Source organism: Nicotiana tomentosiformis, chromosome 4, assembly GCF_000390325.3.
Source record: "Nicotiana tomentosiformis chromosome 4, ASM39032v3, whole genome shotgun sequence".
Taxonomy (NCBI): Eukaryota; Viridiplantae; Streptophyta; class Magnoliopsida; order Solanales; family Solanaceae; genus Nicotiana; species Nicotiana tomentosiformis.
In genome coordinates, this window is record NC_090815.1 from 31510777 (window position 1) to 31522799 (window position 12023).

At 33.3% G+C, this 12023-nt stretch overlaps 1 protein-coding gene across 1 annotated transcript; it reads left to right on the plus strand.

Moving 5' to 3' along the window:
• The first annotated feature begins 2040 nt into the window (after positions 1-2040).
• On the plus strand, positions 2041-4534 carry LOC104097814 (transcription factor BEE 1-like). The gene is made up of 6 exons (XM_009604433.3): positions 2041-2505; positions 2729-2848; positions 2991-3056; positions 3263-3331; positions 3451-3531; positions 4175-4534. Exons 1-6 carry the CDS (start codon positions 2095-2097, stop codon positions 4265-4267), a joined length of 840 nt encoding a protein of 279 aa, XP_009602728.1. The 5' UTR covers positions 2041-2094; the 3' UTR covers positions 4268-4534.
• The last annotated feature ends 7489 nt before the right edge of the window (positions 4535-12023 follow it).

The following is a 12023-nucleotide window of genomic DNA, read 5'->3' on the forward strand; positions in this document are numbered from 1 at the left end:
TCACATAGTTCTAACGTTATAAACTGCTGAATAAGGGGTATAAACCTTGCCATGTTTTCATGACTCTGTGCCCTGTTTGTGGTCCTATGAAAAGGTATGGACCAACATACGTTGGTACAGTTTCAGTCAAGTTCCAATTGTACACAAATGACCAGAACGGAAACTCTTGATTGTCTACTACTCCTTTTTCGTTTTTTCTCTGCATCAGTAAATTTCATGCATCCTTTATACTTCTGGAAATTCGTTAATAAAGTAGCCAAAAAAAGAGTGACTTTTTGAAAATCCTAGCTTTAATTAGGACTTGAAAATGACAGACGAAAATAAGTGGATCTTGGGTATGATGATGAAAATGCTGATAGGAATGTATATGATTGTCACCAAGTACTTGTGGAGTTCCTATCACACTTGTCAATATCGTACTTTAGTACCTTAAATCTTAAAAGATAGTATATGCTACATATTCGAATATATTTACATAATAATTACCACTTACAAAATAATTATAGATATATTTTTGTGATAAAATATTAGTTGAGAATTCGATAAAAATAGTAACTAACTTGGTATAGTAAATTTTGGATAAAAAGGTATGTTTATGAACAACTATAATTGAAGATAATTAAAGATATATTTATGTGATAAATATTAATGGAGAACTTAAAAATATTATCCCTCAAGCTATTTTGGTTTTCATCCAACTAGGTTTGTTGATCCAAGCCAAAACTAACTTTGACTTCAATTACTGTAAAACAATTATTATTATCCACTAATATGAATAGTAAGGGGTAGAGCTAGCATGCATGGGAAGTCCTAATAATTTTTGGATAAATTTTGTAATTTTGTTGAGAAACTTACTAAATTCGTACATATAATAAATTTTAAAATTCATAAATTTTAAATTTAAATTTTATAAACTTTAAATTCTGAATTTAATTATACCAATAATGCATGATCAAGTACTATATCATTTTCTCGATGACGCAGGATATTATTATCATTATCTTTATCAATCTGTGATATAACTAGTACGAGGTGGAAAGATTAAAGCGGTCAATGGGAATGTACACTCTTGTCATTTCCAACAACTCAATGCCAAACCATTAAAAGACTTCAATGATATTCTCAATTTGGATCATACTCAATCAAAGGTGAGTAATGGTCCCATTTACTTGATATATCAAATGGAAGTGGACCTATCAAGAGATTACATCCACGAGTCTCCTTTTATATTTCCCCAAAAATCAAGTCGATTTCCTCCAATTATCGAAATATACATTAAATTGCTTGCCATAGTTTGAAGAACAAATATTATGATAAAAAATTTATAGAGATAATCTCAGAAACCGATCCCCTCAAGTTTCGCCTTATAATACTAATTTTTATTGTGATTTACGATATTATGTCTACCTCGTTTATTAAATTACTTAATTATGGATAAGTTAACATGATTGATGTAAGTATCATGTGAGGGTAAATTCTTATCTAAATATTACTCCCTCCATCCCACTGTAATTTAACCCATTTCCCTTTTCAATTTGTCCAAAATAAATTATTATATTTAAAAATTATTTGATCATAATATCCTCAATTTATCCTAAATGACATGGCTTGTAGGATCAATTGACATACAAAAGTTCACCTTTTTATGGAAAGTGAGGATATGGAGAACATGTGGAACCCTCAACACCTCTTATTTAATTGTTGATAGTAAGGGTCATTTTGATAAGTAAGCTTAACTCATCTCTTATTTTCTCCGTCTCATGATAATATTTAACTAGGTACATCATTTAAGAATATAATTATTTTTTTAAAATTTGCGATTTAAAACAAGTCATATAAAGTTATATGACTATAAATCATCATATTAATGATAAAATGAAAAGTTTAAAAATATCATTCTGTTTTGGGAAAGACTAAAGAAAAGGGTGTCGCATGAGACGCGTAACAAAATTTCCTTATTTATTTCTTACATTATGTGTTCGATCAAATATCACCACATAAAATAGAGGTGGGGAGTAGTATTTAAAACCTTGCACAGAAACTAGTACCCTCACATTTGTTCTTTTGCATTACCTATCCTATCATATACAGTAGATGGGTGATCATTCTGCTGCAGATCGTTTTCAGGCTTTGAATTCTTCTTCTTCCCATTTTATGAACTCAAATAATATGGAACTCCTAAATAGTATAAACCTTGAAGCTGAGAATTTCAGCTCAAATATTAACCAACATGGGTTTTTGGCTTTGTCAAATGAAGACTTTTCTAATCATCATTCTCAAAATATTCATCAGCTTCCAAACATGGCTTTTCATACTGATATGAATCTCTCAAGTTCCATTTCTGCTCAGAATATATATGATCCAGCTGCTGCTGCTCAGTTTTTTACCTTGGGAGGTCCAAGTAGTTATGGCTGCAGTAGCAATATGAATTCAATTCCTGAATCAGAGTCCATACTGAATAATAATATTCCAAATCCTCCACCTCTAGTGTCTGGAACTGCCAAGGTCAATATAAATACTTATGTGCTTCTTTTCTTTAGACCTTTAAACAGATAGCCCACCGGATTTACTATTTATTTTTTCTAGATTATACATAGTTATACATATATTATACATTTAATTTGCTGGTTATATTTAGTTTGAATAGTTGGGTGGGCATGTTAATTCTTCTTCTCTTTTATTCTTTGTGTTTTATAAGAATTGTGTCATATTTCTTGGTGATATATAGAACTGTGAAGGGAGAAAGAGGAAAAGAAATAATCAGAAAGAAGCTGAGAAGCCAAGAGAAGTTGTTCATGTTAGAGCAAAGAGAGGCCAAGCTACTGATAGTCATAGTTTGGCAGAAAGAGTAAGTCTTCTTTATATTCAATATATAGTGTTATAATATTTCAATTTATTTCATGTATTTATCACTAGAAAATTCTATATATAAAATACAAAGACTTGTAAAATCATGATCTTGAGTAATTAATTTCTTGGTTGTGTCCTAGCTTCGAAGGGAGAAAATTAATGAAAAGCTTAGATGCTTGCAAGAACTGGTTCCTGGATGTTACAAGGTTAGTAATTATATATATGTGCTTTCTAATTGCATTTCTAAGCAATCAAAATCTTTCTTGAGCAATTATTGCAAATATATATATATATATATATATATATATATATATATATATGTCCATGGCAGAAAAGTTAGTTAGTATTATGGTTTCCTTAAATCATCATTCTTGTATAGTTGTAAATAATCAAATTAAAATCCTTCTTGCAGACTATGGGAATGGCAGTGATGTTGGATGTAATAATCAACTATGTCCGCTCATTGCAAAATCAAATTGATGTAAGATAATAGACATACTATGATCTTATTACATATTGCTACACTAGGTCTAGAATAATAGTTAATGGCCTACTGATATCTAATATTCTTTTGTTTTTTGTTGAATTTTCTGTTTTAAGTTTCTTTCAATGAAACTATCAGCAGCAAGTTTGTTTTATGACTTCAACTCATCAGAGATGGATGATATGGACTCAATGCAGGTACACCTTTTTTCGTTCCCTTCACTGTTCTTTTTTATAGGTAGAACTACTGAAAATTAATGCACTCCTCCCTATGAAATGAGAGAAAAGTTTATCTAGAGAAGTATAATAGTCTCATTAGTAGTTGATGTGTAAGCACATGTAGGGGTGGCAAATGGGCAGTAGGTCGAAAATGGGTAATGTAAAAATAGATAAATATTTAACCCGACCTATATTTAATACGGATAGACAATGGGTTAACCGGCTGATGATATGAATATTCATATTATCCACGGGTTCTTGAATGTGATCACTCATTGGTTATCCATCGGTTAAATGGATAATATAAATTATCCATATTGAAACCATTTTTAAAAAATTCATTGTCCAACCTATTTTTTACTAGATAATATGAATAGATAACGTTTTTTTTAAATTCATTTTGCCACCAGTAAGTATATCCAATTTTCATTTGTTGTATATTCGAGTGTCAAATAAATTGTAAGAGGTTAGAATTACCTTGAAATTTAAGCTACTTTATCCGGTGTATATACATTACATTACACATACACACACAAACATTTATATATTGTAGAATCTTTTGACATTTTCCATCAATTTGATGCCTCTATTGACATTAATTAGAAATGAAATTTGTACGTAGGGAACAAACGGGTATGCAGCTCAAGGAATGGGGAAGATTGTTGGTGAAGGATATGGAGGAGTTCCTCAGTTTCAAACATCTTGGCCTCTTTGACCTACTTATGATCATCTGCCTAAGAAAATTAATATACGCATTTGACACCATCCCAATAATATGTAGCAGATAATTAAGTGTATTTTGAACTTCCTTACTGGTAAACCCTTTGTTTGTATTTCAACAATCTTTTCTTCTTTTTTACTTTCTCTATTCTAAGTAATTATTCCAAAAAAGGTAGTGTTATGAAGAAAATACATTTATGCTGTTAAAATTAAAGGTTGAGCTTTGAGTTCTTTATCTTATGTATAATACATCTATAATCGATATACAATATCTGTATAATCATCTATAATCAGTATATAATCTACATATATTTATTAAAAAAAGTAAATTAGTGAATCCGACCGGTTATTTATGCTTTACATTTTGCCTTTTGAATATTTGTGTAAAACTATCATTTCTCTCTTTTTAAACGTCTTTTCTTAATCAACACTCGACAAATTGAACCAATTAGGATAAAGTTCGAAAAAGTTGCTTTATATGGTTCTAATGAACCAACTAAATACTTCCAGATTTTCTGAAATGTCTAATATTTTGAAACAAATTTATATTGCCAATAGTACTAATATTTGAAAGTGGAGGGGGTATGTATCAGTTAGTGATGTAAAATTGTCTGTATATTTCTAGATTTCAAAAATAAGTGTCAATGTGTACCCTACAAATAAAATTGGGGTATATGAATGTCCAAAGACTAGGATCCTTTAACAGCTTCAGTACAATGTCTAAAGCAAGATTGAGGAATGTCAGATCCCATCCAATTAAAAAAAAGAAAAGAAAAAAGAATGAACCATCACAAGTCCTGATCTCATTAGAAATCATGAGATATGAGAATGAAAGAAAGTTATATGAATCAAAACAAACTTAATGATGTATATCTAGAGGTCCCTCAAATTGTATCTATTGGAAGATTAACAAATTCCGGTGACCATCAAAGGTTGTAGTGGATTAATAAGTATATCTCCGTCATTAATAAGAGGTCTCAACTTCAAGCCTTGAGTATGTAATCATCTCTAGGAGGGAGCGTTTTACGCTTTAAAGTAGGACTTTGCGGTACGAATTAAGATTAGTCGGGTCCAAAAACGGATACTAGATATATGGTGAAAAACCAAAAAATATAATAATCCTGGTGACCCTTTATTCTAATGATGAGATGCTACTCAAGAAAATTCAATCATTTTAAGATTGGGGTGAGAGATGAAATAATTGGAAGTAGACAGCTTAACTGATTGATTCATTTAGCCAAATTCCATTCAATAATGCTTCAAATAGTGAAATATTATGACTGTTGATTATGTCATATTCTTTTGTAGTAACTTAAAAAAACTCTAGCTGGGTACGAGATGCACATCATGCAGTAAGCCCCATCTCGTTTTGGATCACAAAAAAGAAATTAAAAAGAAAAAGAATAAAAGATAAGCAAAAGCAAAAGAAGAAGATAAGGAAAAGGAGAGGTGAACACTTAGCACAAGTGGTTGAAGGAATTGTAATCCCTTGAGAAGCCTAAAAGCATTAAGAAACAAAAAATTATTTGGTAGACCTTATTTGTCAGAATCTAATAGACCTTAAAAATAATTTTGGGTCGAAGACTTTAATTCATGACTAGGGGTGACTCTTCACACGGTTGCAGTGGGGCAATGAGATCGAAACATGGCAGAAGTAAGTGAGAGAAAAAATTAACGAAAAATATTTAATTAGGTTAATTGAATATAGAAGAAAGATCGAGTTAGCAAGGCAAACGGGGATAGATTGTAAACATAGAGAAAAAGGTGAATAAAAAATATTTAATTTATTAATGAGTATAAGAAAATTTACTCTAACCAACGACGGTTTTTAGTGGGGAAAAAGTTAAAGATGTGAACCGAACCAGGTAGCACTGGGGAAGGAAGGCATCCCTACTTTGAAGACCATCCTTTTTCGATTGAGCATTATATGCAAAATACCTATTAATCTTAAAATAATCACCCTCTCCTATCCATTTTAAAATTATTTACAATAGGAATTTTTATACAAATAGCCGGCCATATTCATTATTTACTTTTTCTAACCATATACATTGATTATACATAATTATACATATATAATACATAAATTATGCATATATTATACTTCCACGAGCTATTTTTAGTTTAAGTGGTTAGATGAATGGCTATTTGGGTTAATTCTTCTTTACAATATATACCTACCCAATTAAAACTAATTACCCCTACCTACCCACCCATCCCAACTCTTTTTACCCATTTGGCTTAGCTTAGCTTGATTTGACTTGGTTTGGCTTTGTTTTGGCTTGAATTGGCTTGGTTTATAGAAACTTAATTTGACTTTATTTGGCTGGGTATTAAAAAAATGGGTTAGGAAAAACAAAGTGGGTAGGGGCGGGTAAATACTTTCCGCCCCATGGGTATTTGCCAAAGATCTCCTTTTTGATTGGTATGTTTGATATTCGGAATCCACGGGCTAGTCAATCCATATTTGCATTGTGTAGAGGCCATAAAGGGGAAGCGTGTCTCACTAGAAATTTTTCATTTTTAAAATCCAAATTCGAGAACACTGATTAAGAGAAGTAATTACGTTCAACTTTAGTCCTAAAAAGGATAAGTGGTCGCTACAAATATAATCTGGTCTAAGACTTTGGAATCGAATCTCACAGAGAACTAAGGTTTAGCTACAACAGTTCACTATCTCTAAGAAAACAAGCTCGAACAATTTCTAAGTTATAAATATTAATATTCTTTTGTCTAACTAATTAACTAACAAATTAAAGTAGTAAGTTAACAACTAGAGATACTAAGGGTTGGAGACAAGATTAAGGAGGCCTAGAGTTATGATTTTACCAATTGTCGGAATCCTTCTCGCTACATCTCCTATAATTTCGCCTAAGTATTCTCTATCGATCGTGAGCACTTCGGGTATAGTAATTCTCTCCCGAGCAACTACAATAATTTACTAGACATATTCTCCCGAATTACGCTAGTTGGCTCTATCTTACCGCTCACTATGATCACGTCATTGCTTTGTTATTCCTAATACCACCTTTAAATCTGCTGTATTGATTCCTCACATACGTTAGGAGTGACGTTGTTCAACAACCACCTAAATATGTACTATTTTCAAACAATACATAATAAATAGGCATAGTCAATTTATGGACATTCAATCAACAACAACGAATACGTAGTTGAACATGTAGAGAAATCCAACGACTCAATTATATAAAAACATAATAAGATTTTATCCTACAAAAGGTTCCATCAAAACTCTAGATAATAAATTATCTACTCATAATATTATGTAGAAATACAATACTAAAATTCATAACAAACAATAGAAAATAGGAAGAAGAAAAGAAAAACTCGTTAGTGAATCTTCCTCCTTGCTCCTAGCATATTCTTTTCTCCAAAAGTGTTGTCTAACACTAAAGTAGTGATTCTCCCTCCAAAATTCTCTAAAAATCATGTTTAGAGTGTATTTATATGGCCTAGATAGGGTGAAGGTCCCTCCAACGCAATTCAATCTCGGATAGGAAAGCTGGAATTCGTGTCCATGTTTGCCCGTCGCGTGCCCATAGACGCGGACTCAGGTTTTGCAATTTTCTATTTCGCAAAGCGATCCGTGCCTTCGTGTCGTTTCATTATTTTTTGCATTCAATTATATCATTTTCCGCGTCTATTTTTGTGCCATGCGCGAGAATAGACGAGCTCCCAAGATTTAATTAAGTATTTTTGGAGGTAAAGGTTCAACAAGATTTAATTAAGAACAAAGGGGATTCAGGATTCGTCTTGTAATGTGGATACCAAAGAAAATGTTACAGGCTCAAATGGACTAACAAAGGATAATTTTATCACTGGTAGGCAAGTAGATTAGAGGTCAAATGAAGAAATACGTATATCATTTTCTAAACTCACAAAACTTACTTATTTCGCTTCAACTCAAACACGGGGCAAGTTCTAAACTAGCATGGGATGACACAGAGTACAACCAAATATCTCACCTCACACAATGCACATGACTTACTCAGGACGACTCAGACTCGACTATCAAGTTAAAGCAACTAAGCACAATCATAATATAATTCAATCACATAGGATGTACATAATAAGAGTCAAAAGATAAGCCCAAGTGTCAAAATAAGTCACATATACTCTCAAGGCATATAGTCACAAGAATCAAGAAGAAAGTACTCAGCGCAAATGCTCCAGTTCTAAGTCCCGACATAAAATATGTCATAAAGCATAGATACTCAACTTCTCCCCATTCCATTATCAGTTTAAAAAGAAGAAGAATTTATTTTGGTATTTTTCTTTAGACTTAAAAACCTCAAGAAAACTGTCTAGGAAGTTCATCGTCGGGCAAAGTCTATTTGATTTTTTAAAAAATTTGAAAACTCTACCGAAACTCACTCGATTCAAAGAAAGAGTCATACCTTGGAAAAGAACCATGGACAAAAGAAAAAATAAGTGGGATTATTTCTACCTAATTTTTTTTTGTATTTAAAAAATAAAGAATTCCAAATAAACTAGCACAAGTAAAATAGCACAAATAATATCTCAGACAGTCTCTCACCTCACATTTAAAATTGTGTAGTTACGCCTCGCAGTATTATATTACGATGATGTTACGCCCTTCATTATTACGTCGATGTTACACTCCGCAGTATTATATTACGACGATGTTACACCCTGTAGTATTGTACGTTGATATTGTCGTAAGATAATTGACCTCATTTCAAGGACAAGATTATTTGGAGATTATAAGTATTATACTACTTCAAATAAGTGATAAGTAAATTCGTGAAGGTTAGAGGGTAAACGAATCAAAGAAAAAGAGTTTCGTTGAAGGTTGTCATTTTGAGATAAAATATGGTCCAAGCTATAATACCCCGTAATTATGGACTAATGCCATACAAGGTACCACATGACCATAATAGTAAGATGTATAAAGTGTGTTAAAAGTGAGTAGTATTTTATGTAATTTGAGATAATTCTTAATTATGGGGATAATTGGGTAATTATGGATTTTTAAGTGGGAGATTAAACTATAAATAGAATGTTTGGATAAGATTAAGGGGGGCATCACCCCTTAACGTGGCAGCCCAAATGAGTGACTCTTAAGTCACATTTCAAGGTGGAAAAAGTTGTGAGTTTAATGGCTTAGTCATCCCTAAAGTGGGGTCCACTCACAAGGTTAAAAACATCAACCTCCCTAATTCATTAAAGGGATGGATTAGAACTTCGAAAAGCAACAGATGAGTTCTTAAAAATAGGAATTCATATGAATCTTTAATATCATGATATCAGGGTAGGTTTGGAATGACTACAAGGTTGTAAGGATTTCACTGGTTTGCAATGAAAGACGGTAAGTGTTATGGCCTCGTCGTCTAAGAGAGCACGGTATAATCTTTCTCAAGAATATCATACGAATTTTTCCCTACTTCAACCCGCCGTTATGTGTTTTTCGCAAAATACATGGGTTAGAGGGTGTTTCAGGTATGTTAAGGCTATCCCTTCTTTCTTTTGGCATGATCAATACGATACAAACGAAATGAGTAAATACACAACTTCATAAATGACTCTATTCGTAGAAGTACTAGGGGTGTCTATATTCTTGATTCCCTATGTGAATTATTATTATATCTTCTGTTCATAGGTCTCAAAAAATTACGTAGTTGATAAAGTTTATCCGAAAGGCATATTGATCTTATGACATTTTGAGAAATCTTATTAACGAAATTCTTATGCATTTCATGCATTTATACATGTACATTGACCCATGACTATATGGCGTTATATACTCGTATATTATATGTATATGGGATATGGGAAAAGGTTACGGAGCGTTATATACGCATCAGCACCTGATCAGCTAGTATACGTTGATGATTTTCCCACAGTGGCCGAGATGATATGATGGGATGCCCTCAGAGGCTGGATGATATTATGAACGCATATACCTATGCATGGTATGACATTTATATGCATATGCATGACATTATAAGTATGAAATGATTCACAGAGCTATTCAGACTTACATGTTGAGTCTTTTACTCTATGTTTCTCTATGTCTTTTATTTACTGATTTTCATTCCTTACATACTCGGTATATTATTTGTACTGACGTTCCTTTTGCCTGGGGACACTGCGTTTCATGCCCGCAGGTCCCGATAGACAGGTCGAGAGTCCTCCAAGTAGGCTACCAGCTCAGCGGAAGATGTTGGTGCACTCCATTTGCTCCGAAGTTGCCTAATTGGTCAGTATGCATTGGACACGTATTGATTGGTATGTCGGGGCCCTGCCTCGGCCTTATGACGTTTATGTACTCTTAGAGGCTTGTAGACATATGTCATGTACGTGAAAGATTATATGGCCTTGTCGGCCTATGTTCATTGTACGAGTGATCATTTTGGCCTTATACCATATGTCATATGTATAAGTTTGTATTACATGTTGGATCGTCCTACGACGAGTGTTCCCTCATGTTTCATTCTAGTTATTTCATGACAATCGTTTGGCCCATTTATCAATGATAGTACAATAAGAAAGATATGTTACGTTGGTACTCGGTTGAGTAAGGTACCGGGTGCCCGTCGTGACCTTTCGGTTTGGGTCGTGACAAAAGTGGTATCAGAGCCAGGTTGTGTCCTAGGGAGTCTACAAACCATGTCTAGTAGAGTCTTGTTTATAGGTGTGTTGTGCACCACACTTATAAGCAGGAGGCTACAGGGCATTTAGGACTGTCACTATTTCTTCTTACTCTAGATCGTGTGATAGAACTCACTTATAAGAATTCAAACTACTAGCTTCTATTTTATTCGTAATAAGACGATACCTACAGTTGGTAAGAGATTGAATGTAGATATGGAAGAGTTGAGTCAGAGGAACTCGATTTTTCATGATGCTTATGATGAGTAAATGTAAGGTCTTTAGTAGATCATGTGTGTACTAAGACGTGTAAGCCTCTTGATAAGGAGCCTTAAGGCAAGAATATCTATCCACCCCTATGGTGAAAGGCAATGAGAGATTCAGAAGCTAGATACCAGTTTCAACAAGTAAAATAAGCAAGGTGAATAAGGGTACGAGACACCCAGTTAATGAAGATTATCAGTATTTACAATTCAAGGAGAGTAATATAAGCATTTTGAGTTATTTTCAACAGTGATATATGTATGTACAATTGGCCACACCCATCTCAGTTATGCCCTATGGGAGCTAACAAATATGGTTTGAGAGAAGGACGGGATATCAGGATCCGGCTGGGGTTAGAGTAACCTAAAATGGTGAATGGATTGTTTGTGTTAGTTGACATTTCAGAAGGATATTGCAAATGTGGTAATAAATCTCCTTGTGAGACACCCAGATGGTGCACTCTAAAATAGTACAGCTATATGAGTACTACAAAGATAGGCATTGGAAGCCTTGAAGGGATAAATATTATCCTAGTGTGGCTCCCGTCACTAGTAAAGAAAGAATGTTAGGCAACTCGAAGAGCCAGTAGATGGAGCAAGGGGAGCTAAAAGCAAAAGAATGTCTTGTTCGAGTTTTCAGAATAAAGTGATAGACATAAATGTTAGCGGGAAATAAGAAGAGAGTTAATGAAGCATTATGAGTAAGATGTGATACATGGATGACAACGGTAGATATAAAAGATGACAGTATTATAGAGTCTATAGTCAAGTGAAGGAAAATACGAGAGGTGACAGGCCTTGAGACAACAAAAGAGTATAGGACATAAAGTCATATCCTCATTTCGAGAAATAAGT

What these genes read in the sequence shown, in the direction of transcription:
- LOC104097814 (XM_009604433.3), top strand. Translation starts at nt 2,095, where the DNA reads ATGGGTGATCATTCTGCTGCAGATCGTTTTCAGGCTTTGAATTCTTCT. An exon ending in TAGTGTCTGGAACTGCCAAG is followed by an intron (nt 2,506 to 2,728) that starts GTCAATATAAAT and finishes GGTGATATATAG; the next exon opens with AACTGTGAAGGGAGAAAGAG. An exon ending in GTCATAGTTTGGCAGAAAGA is followed by an intron (nt 2,849 to 2,990) that starts GTAAGTCTTCTT and finishes GTTGTGTCCTAG; the next exon opens with CTTCGAAGGGAGAAAATTAA.